The sequence below is a fragment of the Daucus carota genome, chromosome 7 (genome assembly GCF_001625215.2).
Source record: "Daucus carota subsp. sativus chromosome 7, DH1 v3.0, whole genome shotgun sequence".
NCBI classification, from domain to species: domain Eukaryota; kingdom Viridiplantae; phylum Streptophyta; class Magnoliopsida; order Apiales; family Apiaceae; genus Daucus; species Daucus carota.
Window position 1 is genome coordinate 18,990,888 of NC_030387.2, and position 19,465 is coordinate 19,010,352.

At 36.3% G+C, this 19,465-nt stretch overlaps 3 protein-coding genes across 4 annotated transcripts; 2 read left to right on the forward strand and 1 right to left on the reverse strand.

Annotated features, from left to right (window-relative positions):
* Positions 1–3,014: 3,014 nt before the first annotated feature.
* Positions 3,015–6,400, forward strand: LOC108192369 (probable protein phosphatase 2C 47). Its single transcript, XM_017372136.2, has 4 exons — positions 3,015–3,734; positions 4,138–4,323; positions 4,936–5,141; positions 5,656–6,400. Exons 1-4 carry the CDS (start codon positions 3,492–3,494, stop codon positions 6,206–6,208), a joined length of 1,188 nt encoding a protein of 395 aa, XP_017227625.1. The 5' UTR covers positions 3,015–3,491; the 3' UTR covers positions 6,209–6,400.
* LOC108192743 (pentatricopeptide repeat-containing protein At3g60050) lies at positions 6,401–9,819 on the reverse strand. 2 transcript variants are annotated; one of them, XR_010285819.1, is made up of 3 exons: positions 7,741–9,819; positions 6,576–6,961; positions 6,401–6,532 (listed from the first exon to the last, which is right to left on the reverse strand). XR_010285819.1 is itself a non-coding variant. In XM_064081897.1 (2 exons), exon 2 carries the CDS (start codon positions 9,290–9,292, stop codon positions 7,853–7,855), a length of 1,440 nt encoding a protein of 479 aa, XP_063937967.1. In that variant the 5' UTR covers positions 9,293–9,494; positions 9,591–9,819; the 3' UTR covers positions 7,654–7,852. The 2 variants fall into 2 exon arrangements, 1 of the variants encoding a protein (XP_063937967.1); XM_064081897.1 differs by lacking the exons at positions 6,401–6,532; positions 6,576–6,961 and having other exon boundaries at positions 7,654–9,494; positions 9,591–9,819.
* Positions 9,820–11,712: 1,893 nt separating this feature from the next.
* LOC108192259 (zinc transporter ZTP29) lies at positions 11,713–18,245 on the forward strand. The gene is made up of 12 exons (XM_017372112.2): positions 11,713–12,132; positions 13,690–13,748; positions 14,041–14,133; positions 14,232–14,321; positions 14,450–14,528; positions 15,993–16,048; positions 16,692–16,748; positions 17,055–17,095; positions 17,171–17,238; positions 17,389–17,445; positions 17,562–17,679; positions 17,916–18,245. Exons 1-12 carry the CDS (start codon positions 12,069–12,071, stop codon positions 17,959–17,961), a joined length of 828 nt encoding a protein of 275 aa, XP_017227601.1. The 5' UTR covers positions 11,713–12,068; the 3' UTR covers positions 17,962–18,245.
* Positions 18,246–19,465: the final 1,220 nt, after the last annotated feature.

Below are 19,465 nucleotides of genomic sequence, written 5' to 3' on the forward strand. Positions count from 1 at the left end.
GAAGAGGAAATATAGAAGTGCAGAAGGGGAGGTGTCTCTGAAACTGGACATTTCAAAAGCATATGACCGAGTTGACTGGAGTTATCTAAAGAGAAGAATGCAGATGATGGGTTTTAATAGCATTTGGATAAGATGGATGATGTTGTGTGTTTCGACAGTAAGCTATTCGGTAGCTTTTAACGGGAGTTTGATTGGGCCAATCGTTCCGAAGCGTGGTTTGAGGCAAGGAGATCCTCTATCTCCCTACCTCTTCTTATTCTGTGTGGATGGTCTCTCTCAAGCATTGTCAAGAGCAGCTAACAATGGTCTAATTAATGGATGCAAGATTTCTGTGAATGCTCCTCAGGTTACACACTTACTTTTTGCGGATGACAGCTTTTTGTTCTTCAAAGCCAACAGAGAAGAAGCAGAAGTGGTTAAGAACCTTCTAAATGAGTATGGAAATGAATCAGGCCAGGTGGTGAACTATCAAAAATCAGGTGTGTTTTTTAGTGCCAACGTCAGAAGGGATAAGCAACAAGAGGTTAAAGACATTCTGGGGGTTCACAATGAACTGGGGGACAGCAAGTATCTCGGTCTCCCATCTCTTATTGGCAGATCAAAGAAAGCAGTGTTTGGCTTCATCAAAGATAGAGTGTGGAGGAAAACGCAAGATTGGAGTAATCAAATGTTATCTAAAGCGGGAAAACTTGTCATGGTGAAGAATGTGGCTCAGACAATTCCTTCTTATAGCATGTCTTGCTTTTTACTTCCAAAATCTTTATGTACCGAAATTGAAAGGCTGATGAACGGCTACTGGTGGGGGTCTAGTGGCAATAATAGCCGAGGAATGAGATGGATGGCTTGGACCAGGCTGGCAGTGGCTAAGAACAAAGGTGGGTTAGGTTTTAGGGATCTTCATGGGTTTAATCTTGCTCTCCTAGGCAAACATGTATGGAATTTCAGTCGCAATCCTGATACGCTGGTTGCTCGTATGTTTAAAGATCGATATTACCCAGATAAACACATGCTGCAGGCTAGCAGAGGTGTCGATCCTAGCTTTATCTGGACAGGTATATGGGAGGCCAAAGAGAGGTTGAAAGATGGATTTAGATGGGTGCTAGGTGATGGCAAGGATATTTGCATATTTAAAGATCCATGGTTGAAAGGCAAAGTGGATTTTCGAGTTGAGGATGATCATCGCAATATTGTGAGAAATGAAAAGGTGTGTTCTTACTTCCATCCTAATAGCAGAGTCTGGGATGTGCATAAGGTGACAACAATTTGATTATTCAAACGAGAATTCCGCAGATTGAAGTTAAAGATAGGTTGGCTTGGACTGGTTCGCATAAAGGGGTTTATTCAGTGAAATCAGGGTATAGGTACTGGGAAACAAGATATGCTAGTACTGACAATATGATTGAATCTCAGGGTTGGAACAGATTGTGGAAGTTGCAGCTGCCTCACAAAACCAGAGTTTTTCTTTGGCGCTTCTGTCGAAACATAATCCCAGTCAGATGGATCCTAAGAAGCAAAGGAGTGGAGACTACAGTTTTATGCCCAATGTGTGGTACAGATATCGAACATCTCAGGCATTTATTCTGTGAGTGCTCGTTTGCTGCAGAATGTTGGAGTATATCAGGTTTTAATATCAATATGCAGGAGACTGAGTTGACTTCGGAGTGGTTGTTGAATTTGATTAGCAAAGAGATAGAAGAGACTATCCTAAGTGTGACTAATGTGCTTTCAGGTATTTGGTTCTCGAGAAACAAAAGGGTGTGGGAAGGCAGAATCATAACACCTGCAGTGACCATGGAGGTGAGTGCTAAGACGATGCAGGAGTGGAGAGAAGCGAACAAGAGAAAAGAAAGATCGAGTATTATGCATCCTGAGACAGAAGACCAAGATCAAATACAGTGGCAGCCTCCTGATATAGGAACTTACAAACTAAATGTTGACGCATCTTTGAAGGCTGGTGAAAGCATGTTCACAGTGGGTATGGTAATGCAAAATCACATAGGGCAATTTATTCGAGGGAAGAACATGAAAATACCAGGTGAGGTGTCAGTTATGGAAGCCGAGGCCACATGTGTCTGCGAGGCAATTAAATGGATTAATAGTACTAGAGTTCAGCATGTTGTCATCGAAACAGATTCACAATTGGTGGTGCATGCCTTAGGTGCTGAGGATGCATATCAGTTAGAAGTTGGACATATCATTGATGAGTGTAAGGAGAAGCTTAAGGATCGAGCTGACCTATTGGTTCTTCATGTTAAAAAGCAAGCAAACAAGGCTGCCCACTTGATGGCAAGAGTCCCATGTTTGTTAAATAACTACAATCTTTTTGTATCTCCTCCAGATTTATTGTTGGAGATGTTATCTTCTGAATTTCCAAGTTAATGAATTTTTCCTTTGATCAAAAAAAAAAACTAGTGCTACATTTTGTAAAAAATATGTGATAACTGAGATGAAATGTTTTAATTGATACATTTTAGAGTAGGTTGTTACGTTCGCGATTTGTACGTATTTTGAGACTCTTATAAAGCATAGTTTTATAATGTTTTTTCTAAATTTTTATTTTTTTATTAAAAGTTTAAACGTCAAAATTTTATTCAGAGAAAATAAATTTAAAAAAATTATTATGAAATTATACTTTATTGGAGATTCAAAATGTGTGCCAAAAAATAGCCTAATGAATAATTTTGTAGGGGCTCATTTTACTCAAAATGTGACATGTGCTGAAAATAATTTTGTCCTACCCCATTCAATTGTATACACTACATTTTGACACACATATTAAGTCTACTTTAAAATATAGTTCTATAATAATTTTCGAAAAAAATTCTGAATAAAAGTTTTGATGTTAAATTTTTATGAAAAATAAAATTTTAAGAAAAGAATATAAAATTATATTTTTATAAAAGTTTCGAAATACGCGCAAACATATATCCCGGGCGGCACAAAGGGAGTACCCAATTTCGTGCAGGGGCATTTTCCTGATATTATATTTCAGTTCATGTTTGGATGGGGAAACATATTAACGGGGCTGCATGTGAATGTATACAACTACAAGATGAGCGTAAAAGCAGGGGATGTCACTCTGTGAATGCAAAAGTTTTATTAAAACCGAACAAACTCTGTGAATGCCCCTCCTTTTCCTACTACAATGCTCTGCCTTAAGTTACTTTCTTTACTTGTTCCCACATTTACCCCATTTTCATCTTTTACTTTTTTTTTCATCTTTTTCTTGCTTTCTTTTGATCTTCTACACCTACCTTCTTGTGGGCTTTTGAAATCTTTATCAATCTTGATTGCATTTTGGCATGTGGTTTCCTCTGTTTTCTTGTAAAATGCAGGGTGACAATAATCTACTCAAAATTATCCATTCTTGTGCATTATTTGTTTTTGCATTAACAAATAGAAACACAGCTGTCTGTTGTGTGTGCATGCATTGAGGTAATTAGCTGTTTCTTTGGTTTTGGAGCTGTGTTTTGTGCACATGTTGTGTTTGTATGTGGACTGAATTGGGGGGGTTGGGAGTAATGATGATGGTTCCGGGCACCGATGTGATGCCACAATGTGCCTCATTCGATGATGGATGCAATAAGGATGGTGGTGTGTATTCTGTGGAAGTTGATGATTGCGAGGAATTGAAGAGCTCGTGCCAAGGGAAGGCGGGGAAGCCTCCCAGAAATGATCTGCCTGTTATGCGACATTGTATTAGCCAAGCTATGTTGGCAGGCAATTCTGAGTTGGTATGATGTTATTGTCATTGCTCATCCACATTTTGCCTTGTATTCTGATTTTGGATGTTTTTTTATTGTGTTTTACTTCATACTTTCTTTCATAGAGAAATGATTGCTTTCATTTGTTGATTGTGTGATTCCATGAAAGAGCCAAATTTTACTTATTTGAAAAATAAGTAAGATGATTAACCTGGTCTAGGTTGGTTCTTCGGATATAAACTGAGTGTTTTACTTCATCAGATCTTTAGAGAGTACAACTTGTTCAATGGATGCATTCTGTCGTATGGTTCCAAAAGTGTGTCTGGTGTTAAATCTATTGCCACTTTTTTTATAATATTGGTCATATATAGCTTTATTAATTTAGTTTTGATGGTGATTCTGGACTAATCATTCTTTGTGCATCATACTGTAGGAAAATCCTGTTGAAATGAAGTCACCGCCTGTTGAGCAAACTGAGTTTATACCTGTACTTAGATCGGGTAGCTGCTCTGAGATTGGACCAAAGCCATACATGGAGGATGAGTTCATTTGTGTAGATGATCTTCATGAGTGTCTTGGCGGAGCTTCAAACTTCCCTTCTCCTGGCGCTTTTTATGGGGTAGCTAACTTGCTCATATTCTGCTTTACATATTAGCCGATGATAACCCCTCAAGTAGGGAACTGATATTAGCATTCTGTGGATTCATTAATTAGTAGTAGTATGTGCAAGAGGCCTTTTTGGGAAAATGACCTTTACATCAATTCCCTTATGTTTTTCCTCCATCATATGATACAACCATTAGAGTCTATCAGCAACTCATGAGTAATGACCAGCTATAGCAAAATTACTATGCTCATCATCTTCTTGCATCGTTTGAATATGAGTTTGAAATGTATAAGGAAGTGTATCCACACCAATCTCTTGCGAGCAACTTATCTGATAATATTTTTAGTGCCTTGAAAGCTTTCAGTGAAATCTTGTGAGACTTGGTTCAGCTTGTAAATATATGCAAAGTGTTCTCCCTACTGTACTCTCCCCAATGGATGATCAATTTGGATCCTTTCGATAGTGTTTTACATAATGTACTCGGCTTCACAAAGTGTTTGACTTTATGGATGATTTCATCTTGAGCCACATTTAAATTAGTAGTCCAATCTAACAATATCACTCTACTACTTTGAATTGGTTTTGGTCATTCTACTAATATGTTTTCTGCGATGTTATCTTCAGGTTTTCGATGGGCATGGTGGAGTCGATGCTGCATCATACACTAGCAAGAACATCCTCAACTTGATTGTAGGCGATTCACATTTTCCAGTAGGGGTGAAAGTTGCTGTTAGGAATGCTTTTGTAAAGGCTGATCATGCATTAGCAGATAGTAAATCCCTAGACCAATCCTCAGGCACCACAGCGTTGACTGCCCTTGTACTGGGAAGGTGAGGAACTAAGCTGCTTCCGATTAACACGTTTTTCGTATTATGCATGATATCATGAGACATATAGAAGATAAACAAAAAAATCACCCTTAAGTTCTGGAGACATATATAACATGAACAAAAATTCACCCCTAAGATCGATCTCGAGATGGGATAGGCAGGTTGATATGGATACTTATACTAATGTGTTATACTGAAACACTAACTGATAAAAAGATCATCATATTGATCGTGTTTTTGCGGTGAGCATTCATAGGCAGGGGTAGATCTAGTAAGAGACACGGGGGACACGTGTCCCCCTTAAATTTTACATGTTTCCACCATTTTAAATTTTACAAAAGTATAGTGCACCGCAAAATTTGGAGATATACACGTGTTTTTCGAAAATGTGCTTGGCTCCCCTTATAGGTGTTATATTCTTTTACATGTCGGTTGGGGCTCTTGCCAACCAAATACAAAACAAAGCTTCCATTTACTTAACATTTTGATATATCGGAATTGTAATTTACCACAGGAACATGCTGATTGCTAATGCCGGAGACTCAAGAGCTGTACTAGGTAAACGCGGAAGAGCAATTGAACTGTCCAAGGACCATAAACCTAACTGCACCTCGGAAAAACTAAGAATAGAGAAGTTGGGGGGAGTCATTTACGATGGATATCTAAACGGACAACTATCCGTTGCTCGTGCTCTTGGAGACTGGCACATGAAAGGTCCTAAAGGTTCACCCTGTCCCTTAAGCTCTGAGCCAGAAATAGAAGAGGTTGTCTTAACAAAGGAAGACGAGTTCTTGATAATTGGCTGTGATGGTCTTTGGGATGTAATGAGCAGCCAGTATGCTGTGACTGTTGTGAGAAAGGAGCTAATGATGCACAATGATCCTGAGAAATGCTCAAGAGTGCTTGTCAAAGAGGCCCTAAAGCGCAACTCCTGTGATAATTTGACAGTCGTCGTCGTCTGTTTTTCATCAGACCCACCACCAAAAATCGAGGTTCCCAGATCTCAAAGGCGGAGGAGTATATCTGCTGAGGGCCTGGATCTTCTAAAGGGTTGCCTCGAGTTTTGACAGACAATACAAGTACAGAGATATTTCCGAGTTCTGCAGTCTGTAAACATGTAATGTTGTTTTGGCCATTCTGTAAATTTTTAGTTCACTACTTGTCATTGAAATTTTTGATCATTACTTCTTTCTACTTTTGTTAAGAGAAAACTGTACAGATTATAGTTTTTGTACTATAGCATATGAAATATTGGTTGAATTCCATATTATAATTGCATAAACCTTATTAGAATCCTGGCTTTCTATATCCACCAAACTTCTTTCAAAATAGGACAGTATTCTTTACTCAGGTGCCCACATAGGCATTTCAACCAGTATTAGCTCTCCGACCTCGATCAAGCCATTCAACTTATTACTGTATTAGCTCTCCGACCTCGATCAAGCCATTCAACTTATTACTCTCTAACAAAGCGCTCCATCACAAAGGTATAAATATATTCCTGTAATGTAAAACGAAGAAACCAGCAGCATGTTACAAAGCAAGAATTCCTACCAGGGTAAGTTCTAACCTGTCATCTTCAACTCTGGCATTCCATTTGGCCTTGTGATTTGGCGGGATGAGGCTAGATTAAGTAGAAGTTTTACGAAGAGTAGTCTCGTTTGTTCATATTAGTAAGTAGTCCAGTATGTAGTATTCATAGGGAACTTACCACAACAACAAATTTGCTGAAGCTCATACTAGTAACTATACTGGTATGTAGTACTGATAGGTAACTGACCTCAATGACAAATTTGCTGAAGCTCAAAATCATAATACACCTTGTACACAGAAACAAATGTGCGGAATTATATCAGCTGAACATTGTAAAAAAAGGCCATATACCATTATACCTTACATTTCACTGGAATCATGGCAAAGAATGAAAGACAGGATAGTTTTGCCCTTAGCAATGTGTAACAAGGTTCACGCCATTAATCTTTTAATAGCAATTAGCGTGCTTTCATTCTCTGGATCCATAACTCTAGTAAGTAGTAACTCGTCATTATTTAAACTGAACATAAAACATGCATGATTCACCAAGCTTTCTTCAGAAACAGTTTAAAATATATTGTCATTCTTAGTCTCAGTCATATCATGATTACAAAATACATTAGTTCAACTCTGCTTCTCTTCAATTCAGTTTCCCTGGTGAATTCTTAATTTCAACTCTAAAAATACTATTGAATCTCATGTTTGAGACTCATTTCCATTTAAATTATGCCGCCAATAAAAATGCATGTGTAGCATGATAATCTTTACATTTGTAGAGATATTAATGTGAAATGTTTTTATTAATCATTCAATTCCCAGATCAAAAGCACAAATTTATCATACTAGAGATGATAGCATATACGTAAGTTTGAGAAGATGCATATGCTTTATGGAAGAGAAAATCAGGGTGAAAACATATTGAACTCCGGCAAACAGTCATAAGGGAAAAAACAAGAGTTTTCTTTAGCAGACAATTAAAGGCCTTGCAAATTATATATTGGATCAAAACGAAAATTTTGTTTTATAAGACAAGTATTGTCGAAACAATGACATATATTCAACTTACATTTCCCCTGAGAGAAGTTGCTACATTGTACACCAAAGAAGAGAGTCAGAGCTGTCAATCTAGCTAGAATGCTGACGAGAACTGACAAGTGGCTACTATATAGTGTACTTAGCTAACCACCTCGTTGTCTCCTATGTCTTTTAAGTTTCGAAATAAGATGGCCATACTTGCCCTTTTCCACCATAATTCGTATAACCTTGTGAGCTTCAGACAGCTTTCCAGCATTTCTTAAACATCTAACTAAGGTATTGTACACAAGGAAATTTGGACTACATCCCTTGATTTCCATTTCTTCTAAAATATGCAATGCATCCTTAAACCTCCCTGCCATACAGAGCCCACGTATTATTGAATTGTAGGTAAAGACATTTGGGACCTGTCCATCGTTAATCATATCCTTGTACAGTTCCTCAGCTGAAGCTAGATCTCCTGCAACAATTACTCCTGTAATCATGACAGTGTAACAAACAACATCAGGCATACATCCATATCTCCTCATTTCACCAAAAAAATACTTGCAGGCATCCAAATTTCCTGCACGACTTAGACCGTCTATCAATGTGGTAAGATGAAGGACAGTTGGCTCAATACCAATTTCCTTCATGTGATTCAAAAGATTAAATGCTGCTTCTGGTTTATCCCCTCTCCCAAGGACATGAAGAATAATGTTGTATGTGTGAAAATCTGGAGAAAGGCCATTCCTAGCCATTTCATCTAATAAACCATGAAATTCATCAAACTTTCCCAGCCTATATTTTGCAGACATGAGGACATTGTAAGATAAAATATCAGGACAATGACCTTCAACTAACATTTGCTGATACACCCACTCAATCAACTTGTACTGGTTTACTGCAAGCAGGGAGCATAGGATTGCGTTAAAGGAATGTTTAAACGGCCTAAAATAAAAGTTCTTTGATTTTATAAATCTCTCTACAGCTTTCTTAGCTAAGCCTGCTCGACTACAAGTACAAATTACAATGTTAAATGTACGTGCTGTGGTTGGACATCCTCTCTCAATCATCTCATCAACTAATCTCCACATTGCCTTTAATTCATTAGATTCTGCAAAAATCCTCATCATCAGATGGTACGCATATACTGTATGACTATAGTTCCCTTGTTGACTAGACCATATAAAGAACGTATATCCCAGTCTTGCATTCCTACTCTTATTTGCATTATTAATATCAGTCAAAATCATAAATAAAACTTCCCTCACAAGAACTTCCGAAATCCGTATCTCCATATCATCCAAAGCTTCTTTTGCATCAAATGTCGGACCATCCCGAAAAAGAACCTCAACGGCCCTTTGAGCATCACATCTTGCTTGCTCAAAGAACCTCCTCCCCGAAGAAAAAAGTGGTTCCTCATCCGACCCCAAACCAAAATCACAACCTTTTCCATCCAAATTCAAATGCTCCTCCACCCGTCTAAACCCATCATGTAATCCATCACTATTCGCACTAAACCCGCAAAAAGAACGCGAAATTCCACAAAAAATGTACATACTTTGCACAACCCTTTTCCCAAAAAGAGCCACAGTGAACATGGCATGAGTCAATCAAGAAGTGAAGTACACCCATTTTGTCTAAAACTCATCAATGTCTAATCTTTAACCACATACCAAAAAACCCATCAAACCAAAATCACCACAATCACTTAAACACTCACTGAATCAAATTAATATATCCAACAATGTCTATACGAATCAAAATGAGCTAAATTCACACCCCAAATCAGCTTCAAACAAGCTGATAAAACAGTACATATATACAGCAATTAAAAGGGTTTAACAAATGCAAAATGAGGGTTTAATTGCTCAAAAAATGCAAAAACAAATGAATTACCTGAATATAAACACAAGCCACAGAGCATCTAAGCCCACCAAGAATGTAACCGCTATATATATATCCAACCGAATTTCAAGCAAATTATAATTTCGGGAAGGAGTTACAGAGTGAAAGATCTGAGAACACCCGGCGGTTCTTGACAAGACTCGAGAATTGAATCAGTTTGGACTTTGGAATGAGGCCGGATGGATTATTATGAGATGGGCCACTCAGCTGAAACCCACTATACTATTCTCACTTTCTAGTTATTTCCGGTGTTTGGTAAAGCCCACCATTTTATAGCATACATGTCAAAATATCGATTAAATTTTTTTTATTGTTATTAAACTAGTGTAAAAATCTGTGTAAGAAAACAGTTTATTAAAATATTAAATGTTAGGCGTTTTCATTACTGAAGTGACTACAAATATTCACTTTGGTCATCAAACTCAAAAAAATTTTCAACCAAATCACCTAACAGTATAAATGTTTCACACGACTCATTAAACACGCTGAATGTTTTACAATCGTTAAATGTGGTCGACTTTAGACGGTCGACCGTTAAATTGTGACACATCAGTTTTTACAACCCGATAAATACTGACTCCCGATCCAACACAAACCCGATAAATACATATAACTTGCCCTTAGTTGTATATCTTTTATTTACAAACTCCACCCCCTAATCATACATCATTAGTGTGGGTCGATGGTGTATGTATTGTTAGTAGCGATTGATTGAAGGAGACCGTGGTGGCTGGTGTCTCGATGACATGTCGAGCTAGTTTCGAAATGGATACAACGTTGGTATGGGTTCATGGTGTTATGTTTGTGCACTGTTTGCTGTGTAAATTGAATGCTTGGATGATAGTAGTAGCTATATAGGCAAGGGCGAGGGCAAAGGGTGGAGTCGAGGGGAAGTGTGCGGGTGGAGGATGTAGAGTTGTAAAATGAGAGAGGTTCATTGCAATGTGAGAGATTTGGAGTAGGAGGGGAAGTAGAATTAGTGGGCGGAACATAGGATAAGACGGCGGTGGTGAGTTCAATTGGGGGTGTTAGCCAGCTGTTTGAGTGTCATTGGAGAGGGGTGGTAACTAGTACGGTGGCTAGCCAGTGATGATAAAGATTGAAATAAGAGGTTGGGGTTTGAATAATGGTGTGGGTAGATGGGTTAGGGGAGATGACGAGCTTTTTGAATAAATGGACGTGGAGGAATGATGAAGAAGGAGAGTCAAAATGATTAAGAAGAAGCCTATAATTGGATTATGAATATTGGAGCGGGTTGGGATGGGTGTATATAGTTATCGGGGTTTAACAGTTGAATGAAGTGAGCAGCCACATTGGTTGCCAATCTGCAATGTAAGCAAGTCTACTCAGTTTTCCGTCCAAGAGTTAACGTTCGTAACGACTAGTGACTCGATTGAAAGTTTTTATTAGTATAATTATTTGAAACAAATACGACGAACACGTGTATTTGGATATATTTAGAAATGGGCAATGCTAGGTAACCAGAGAGATGGCAATTTCGGATAACGGGTCGTGTTCATGTCAGCAATCGGGTCGATTTCAGGTCAAGTTAAAATCACTTAAAATTGAATAAAACTGAAAATTGAAGTTATTAGAAATGAAATTCTAATTTCGGGTCAATTTCGGAATTATGTCTCAATAAATCAGATTTCGAGTTGGGTCGGGTTTCGTGTCGTGTTTGAGATTACCACCCCTCGTAACCTATGTTAGTTTCTCTGAAATATTTCTAAAAAGGTGATGTGTCAATTTGGGATGATTATATTGATGAGATCACGTAGCTCTCTATCCATAATCCTATAAAAAGGTGACACATGAATATTAGAAAAAAATTGGGTTTTTTTTTAATACCTCGCATTTTTATTTAGAAATCGGGGAGTAAGCAAGCTTTTTTGTCAAATAAATCACTCCCTCTGTCCCAGTCAATTGTATACGTTTCTTTTTCACTGCTCGACACGCTTTTTAAGGCTCTTATAAAACATAGTTCTACAACTTATTTTTAAGATTTTCTTTTTTTGTATAAAAATATAAATGTTATACTTTTATACAAAAAAAGAAAATCTTAAAAATAATTTACAGAACTATACTATATTGAAGCATTAAAGTCGGTGCCGCGCCCCCGTCCCCCAATGTATACTATTGACTGGGACGGAGGGAGTATCATTTTTTGTTAGAATCCGAGGATAGGAAACCAAACAAGTATTCTTTTCACATTACTTGTCCAACGCCATGAAACCATCTCTTTCTTCCTTGCTTGATTATTCCTTTCTCCCTCTAAAACCCACTTCATAACATCTACGTACATGTATAATACGTGTATATAAGCCCAGGTGGACTCCACCCATCTCAATTCACACTTGTATTCTATTATAAAACAAACCCCTTTTCATTTCTACTGTAACAATATAAACCCCAATTCATCTGGGAATTCAATTTTCTGGGCTTTGACTTTGAAGCTCAACAAACAATCTCATGGATTCCCAGGTCTTGGTTGCTTTAGCTCTTTCTCTTGTGGGTGGTATGAGTACATCTCTTGGTAAGTTTTTCATTTTTCAATTATTGCATTTATTACATTTTGTTTTTCTGTCTACTTATATTAGTGAATTCTTTTAATCATCGTATTATCGATTTGCTTTTTGGGCACTAGTTAAGTTGGGTGTTTAATCTGAATTGTAATGTACCAGGCCATTTAGAATCTGATTTTACTTTACTTGTACTATTGTTATATGTTTCCAATAGTTTTGTTTTTCGAAAATTTAGCTGCTATTCTGTGGACCTTGCTATAAAATTTGCCAAGGTTGCGATAATTAGAATTTTATTTGAATATATGCTGCAGATTTTTATTTTTTTAATTAATTTTCAGTGAACTTAGACTTGTTATGTACTGAAGCTCAGTATGTTATTCCATTGAATTTGAGTCATTGATTCTAACACCTATTAACAAAAGCTACTGTTTGTAAGTCGGGAAAATTTAAAAGTATGGGCAGAGATTCAGGGTTGACAAATTATCAGATTAAGATTATGGTACGTAATAGGTGTTAGACTCAATGAATCAGAAATGTTATGGACACTTTTGAATTATTAGACCATTTTAGCCAATAATATGTAAACCATATAAATGTTGCCAAGTCCAAACTTGGCATTTATATAGGGCACTTTTTAGGTCAATAGCTTGCCAAGTATCAATTGCATTCACTTGGTAAAATAATATGAATTCTATATTCTCCTGAAAATGATTCAATTATACTCTCTACACTGGAGTATTGATGGTATAAACTCTTATAAAATACTTGCTCTCTTGTGGTTTGATCTCTTCATCTAAGAGTTTTCTGACTTAATGAACTGCTGTTTTAATTCTTGATGTCTTTGGCATTAATGAGACTTATATGATGAAATTGGCAGCGCCTCCCTTATTAAAGACAGTTTGCTCAACAGTAACACCATAATTTTGTTTCTTCTTTTGGACTTGTAATGCATGACAGGATTTAATTACGGTGGTTTATTTGAAAAATCACAATAATAAAGATAGAATTTGGGTGATTCAGATCTAATTGGTGTTTGATTAATCTTGTGTTCTGAGAATAAGTTCTCATTTCTGAAAATTAAGAATAGCCAAACACCCCTGTATGATATGTGGGTGTCACATTATTGTATAGAGAGAAAAATACCTAAGACAAAGGCTCATGAACAAAACAACAAAGAGCTATTGTATATCACTATATCCTCTTCCCATCAACTTAAGAACTTTATGTAATTTCTATTATTTTGAAAAACAACTCAAGTGAGTTGTTAAATTTGAAGAGAAAAAGGGATATTAGCAATGTAAGATGTTGCTTACGAGTGACATAGTAATCGTCCGTCACATGTTATATAGTGAAATTAAATTTTTTTTAACATATACTAGGCGTTATGCAGTAGCCGTCAGCAGGCCTTTCATAATTGTTTATATAAGTCCATCACTGGAAAATTACGCGGGATGAATAGATTTCTGTTAGCGGTCTATGATATTTGATGGTAAATATCGTCAATTATTAAGTTATTAATGTTTATTTAGGTTTGTCATTTAATTTTCAGAACTTCACATTTTGAACAGGTGCTCTATTTGTAGTACTCAATGAGACTCCAAATCTGAAAATGTTGGGACTTTTACAGGTGATCCATTTTATTATATTAATTTATGTCCAAGCAGCTTATGTTGTTTTATTTTTCTACGAGTCATCTAACCTATGTGTTGTGGAATCATCTAAATTTTATGATAGTCTATTTTCAAGATTAAGTGATATTATTACTGTATATGCTATTTAATAAATTTGTACCATTGAACATTACTTATTAGTTATTACTGTAATGGTGGGAGTATGGGCCATGGGTGTCTTGCCTAAGAGGTTTTCTTAAAATAACTTTGTACTCTCGAATACATATTAATCGTTACTTTTGTTTGAAGGGTTTTGCTGCTGGTCTGATGCTAAGCATATCTTTCTTTGATTTGGCTCATAATGCTATTAACTCCATTGGATTCTTGAAGGGGAATCTTTGGGTTAGCATTCTTCTTCAGTATTTTAATGAATCAAAATCATCCTAGATGATCCGCCTTTGGTATTGTTATAGCTATTCATCTATTGGTTGTGATGACAGTTCTTTGGAGGTGTTATTTTCTTTGCTATCATTGCCAGTTTCATCCCAGAACCTACGCTTTCTCCCACTTCAGATTCAAAAAGTAAAAAGGTCTGATGTCTTCTTATAAAGATCTCATTTTCATCTTTTAATATTCTTCTGTGTGTTAGTAACATAGGAATTGGTACTCCTACATTTGAAAAGATGGAAGAAATAAGTATTTTTGTGCTTGGGAATAGAAAAACAGTACTGGAGGGAGCAAGGACATGAGAAAGCATCGTCGCCAAGTTCTATTCAGTGGGATCATAACTGCAGTAGGTCAGATTCCTTTGTTAATTCAGTTAGAGCACTTTGATTGGTTTCACATTAATTTCCACGACCCGTGATTATTAGAGATCTTTACGTGTTTGTGTCTTTAGAGCATTATTGTGCATAATGACTTTCATATAATTTTGAGAATCTATTTTGGTTTTGGCTGGTTGAAATGGAATCGGTGAGATGAAATGACATATATGAAAAATATTAGAGGTGAAAGGGAAGGGAAAGACATGATATGATATAAGAGTGAAGAAAATGATGCGCTGTTAAAGACAAATAGTGACATACTGACATCTGTGATTAAGGGGAGAATGGAATGGGAATTCTCTTGCAAGAAGAAATGATATTCTGTTTAAACTTTCCCAAAGAGGAAGAATAAAGTTTGTGCATACTTTTGTGTCCACATTTCTTTTGCACCCAACACCCAGTCCATTCCACTCTATTTAGGTCCAAGCAAATGCAACATGAGAGCCCTCTTGTATGTCAGTGTCAAGTATTCTTCATGTTCAGTACAGTACTATGTTTCTGAATCTACCAGTTTATGTTGCTTTTATTCTTGGCACACATTTTTTATTAATAAGGTGTGTAAAAGCTCCAGCAACGTACATGGTTATACTTAGATGTGGCCATCGGAGCATGTAATCATGGCCCTGACCCAACCTGGAAGGGAATGGTCTGGGTGATCTCTTTTGAATACTAGATTGGGTTGATCTTATACCCCATTTCAGATGACATTTTTAAATGCTTGAAACCCAAATAATCTTTATAGACATATACATATATGCTTATATACAACTATGGTCTAAGCATTTACATAGCATGTGATATGTTCATAAGTAAAATGAACTGTTGTTTTTCGAGAGTAGTACTAAGATGAATTACCCAATAGTTTTCCTGTTCCACAAATTTCATATTTACACACGCAGCCTTTTATATATGGACGCGTATATATGTTTGTATAGGACATGCATGTGTATATATATCTGCAGAAGCCTGTACTTGTGCATGTATATGTTTTCATGAGTGAAGTGACTGATGATTACATCCTGTTGCAGTAAATCCATTGTTGAGATATGATTATGTAATAAGTTACTTGGAAGGCTGAAATTGTCGAGATTTGATTTAAGTAGTAAGTTTCCACGTTCCCAAAAAAGATAGTGCCCATATAGTTTATGGCATTTGTTTAGATCTTTAAAGTTCATTTCATTGGCAAACATAATTGTTTCACATTCATTTGTATATTATGTGAGTTATGAGAGGATTAAGTGATTAACATAGTGTAGTCCATTACCCTTTTAAGCATGTACTTTCCACTGTATAGCTATAAACCATAGATAGTATCGGTACTAAGTGACAAGTATAGCTAAATTTTAAATTACATATCAAATGTGTTATATGGGAGTCATTGTTTTTCTGGCTTACTTCAAAGCCTTAAAATTTTCCATTACTTGCACACTCCTGCAGGCATTAGCTTGCATAATTTCCCAGAGGGTATGGCTGTGTTTCTTGGATCAATCAAGGTATCATAATTTTTTGAAGTTCACAAGGTTTAAACTCAAAATAATTATATTTCATGCATAATTTTGATAATTAAGCCGACAAATTTTGAGGTGCTTTTGTCAGTTCATCTACTAGCTGTCTTTGATTCTTTGAAGACATAAGATTTTCATAATCCTCTAAGTTTCATGAACTATGGTATGTCAATTAAAGACATAATATGTTTGAACAAAACCATATAGATTTTTGATAATGTGTTACATAAAAACAAGCCTTTATCATCTTCCAATAAAATTGTGTAATAAGTTTTGATCAATCTCTTATGACTATAGAATGATGATGAACGTATCAAATGCTAAGTCACCTTGGTGATGGTTATCATGCTCTCCTTTATGCGGGACCCAAGCCAGCTTCCTTGATGTCATTTCCAATTTGTTATTGATGACTTTGTGGGACTGTCTAGAGATTGGAAGGCCTTGATTAATCACTGTAGTGTTTCTGCTACTTTGTGTACTGCAGAAGCCCCCATTTACTATATTTCTGTGGTTCCTATTAACTTTAGAAAGCATAATGACAATGACTTACAGACTGTAACTGAATAGCTAAACATCTTTATTCTGGTGCTATTTAATTAAATGTTTTTTGTTTACAAATAATAAATTGTAGGGTCTCCGGGTTGGTCTGAACTTGGCACTGGCCATTGCTTTGCACAACATCCCAGAGGTATTACATGTCATTTCCAGTCTGATGATATATGAGATTTTATTATGATGTGAATTTGCTTTTGCTGATCAATCTACACATTACATATTTCTTTAACTTTGGTAGTAAAAATTTCTTCTAATGTGTAAAACTTCTCCCAAAATTTTAATGATATAAAGTGCCAAACAGAACATGAGCCTTGTTAAGGCAACTAACCTAGCTCCACCAGTTTCTCTATTGACTTTTGAGGTGCAGACTTATATAAAAACGAAGGAAGTGTACTTTGTTCTAACTTCGCCTAATATATTTATTTTACTCCTTATTCAGGGTGTCGCTGTTGCGCTTCCTGTCTATTTTGCAACGAATAGGTAAGTCTTTTTGCTTTATGCTTAATCATAAGATTATATGATATTTGCGGTCATTCATTTGTGTTTGTGCCTCAGTAAATGGCAAGCATTCAAACTGGCAACAATTTCTGGGCTTGCTGAGCCCTTGGGTGTAATTATAGTAGGTAGGTTTTCTCATTGCATACTAGGCTGCCTACCATTACAATTTATAAAAAGAGAGAGAGATACTAGAAATGATGATTTTACACAGCCACGTTTGGTTTTTTGCATTTGTTGAACCTCATTTTCATATCATTATATTGAATGAACTGCAGCCTATCTCTTTCCGTCTAGCTTAAATCCTGAAATTCTTGACGGATTACTGGGAGCAGGTACTTACAGCCCCCCCCCCCCCCCCCCCCCCCCACAAAAAAAAAAGAAAAAAGAAAAAACTCGACACACTATAAATTGATGTATTAACATTTGTTTTGGTGATTTGCTCATTCAGTTGGTGGGGTGATGGCTTTTCTAACCTTGCATGAGATGCTGCCGCTAGCATTTGATTATGCTGGGCAAAAGCAAGCTGTGAAGGCTGTGTTCTTTGGAATGGCTTTCATGTCTGCCAGGTAATCTTTTTACTCTGTATTGATGATTAAAAATAATAATTTCCATGCAATCTCAATTTCATCTGTCAGTCCTTTATGGATAATAATTTTAATTGAAAATCAGGAAAGAATCAGCTCGAATGAAATTTGCATAGGCTATTACTTTCCTTATACTTTTCTGTAGTTTCTTCTCATTTCCTTTGTTTCGAGCTGCTTCTGCCGCAATTTCTCCTGAACTTTCTGTTTCACCTTTGCAGCTTGTATTTCCTTGAGCTCAGCTTGCCTGCAGAGATGAGCTTATAGTCATCGCCTCACATTGTAGTATTGTACATTTCGTGGGCCTGATGATGATGTCTCCCTGCAGATTTCCTGTATTGATCTCGCAGCTCTCAAACACGCTAAACTGATCTTGCTTAAATGATCCACAAAAATATAGTTCTTGTAAGATTTTATAATTTTCATCAACATAGCGATATAGTTTCTATCATTCCTTCGACCCATCATACCAAAGAAATGAAGATGGGAAGCATCGAAAATGTACAGACTCTTGAATTGTTATTAAGCTTAATGTTGTTTCCTCAGTTAAATTCGATTTCTATCTGCATGTTGCCTCAGTCGATCACTTGATTCAGCTTTGTTTGCCTTTGCTTGCTGGAAATGATCTGTATCCTCTATTCAAATAAAATTTAAAATCTTTATACGATATTTGCGCCACTGAGTAAAGAGAAAACTCAAATGAGTATAGGAAAGGGGAATGAAATTGGTGATTTAATTAAAGGGTCATATTCTCTACCAACCGATTGCCGGGAAGGGGTTATATGACACACTGTATGAGGGACGTTAGATTTAGATTTCAAGGGCTCAGATCCAATATTGAGTTTTTAATGTATCCGCGGAGGAAATTGGAGGGAAGGAATTTTTTATTGTCAAAAAACAAGTTAAGAGCTATGTGGTGACTCTTAATTTTGAGGAGAGAGGAGAGAGAAATAAGAGGTTTTTAGTGATTTACAGAGCCACTAAGAGTATCTCCAATGGCGTTGGCTATAATCATTAGCTAAATGGGAGCTGTAAGACATTAGGTAAAATTTGTTGAACCTGTAAGACATTTTGTTTCAATGGTATTGACTATATTGGTTGGCTCTAATTTAAAAATAGTATGTTATTAATATTTTAGATTGTTATAATAGAATATATCAGTTCGATATGGTAATAAATAATGTGCAATCTTCCTACAGATTTCTTACAGACCTGTAAAGGTTCGACAAATATAGTCATCCATAGAAGGTTGGCTAAAATTATAGATAACAGTTTCATGTGGTTGGGGTGTGCTTTTTTCAACATATTAGCTATATTTTTTATATATGGTATGCCAACTCAATTTTAACCTAAGAGTTTTGTAAGATTGGAGATGCTCTAAGAGTCTATTGGAGCAATTTTATTTCTTCTCAAATTTCAAATTAAGAGTCTAAATGAAGAATCTCTCGGATATGCTCTTGATAACAAAACCTTTGTACATTAAAAATCTCTTTTTTTGCCCTTGTTCATCTTGGGTTTATGTGAAACAAGGACCTCAAAAATAACATGGGCCAATGGTCATGCATGCCCATAGCATAGCTAAATATTTACATGGAGTATAAATATAACCTTTATATGTGGTGCTTATACAGTAATGCAAATTGCAGATATATGTTCGAACTACAATTGCAAAGTTAAATCCCTTTTCATTCAATCAAGTTCTCATTCTACCATAATTTGATCTCTTTAAGTAATCCCAAAAGAGAAATATAACAAAAATAGTGCCACGTAT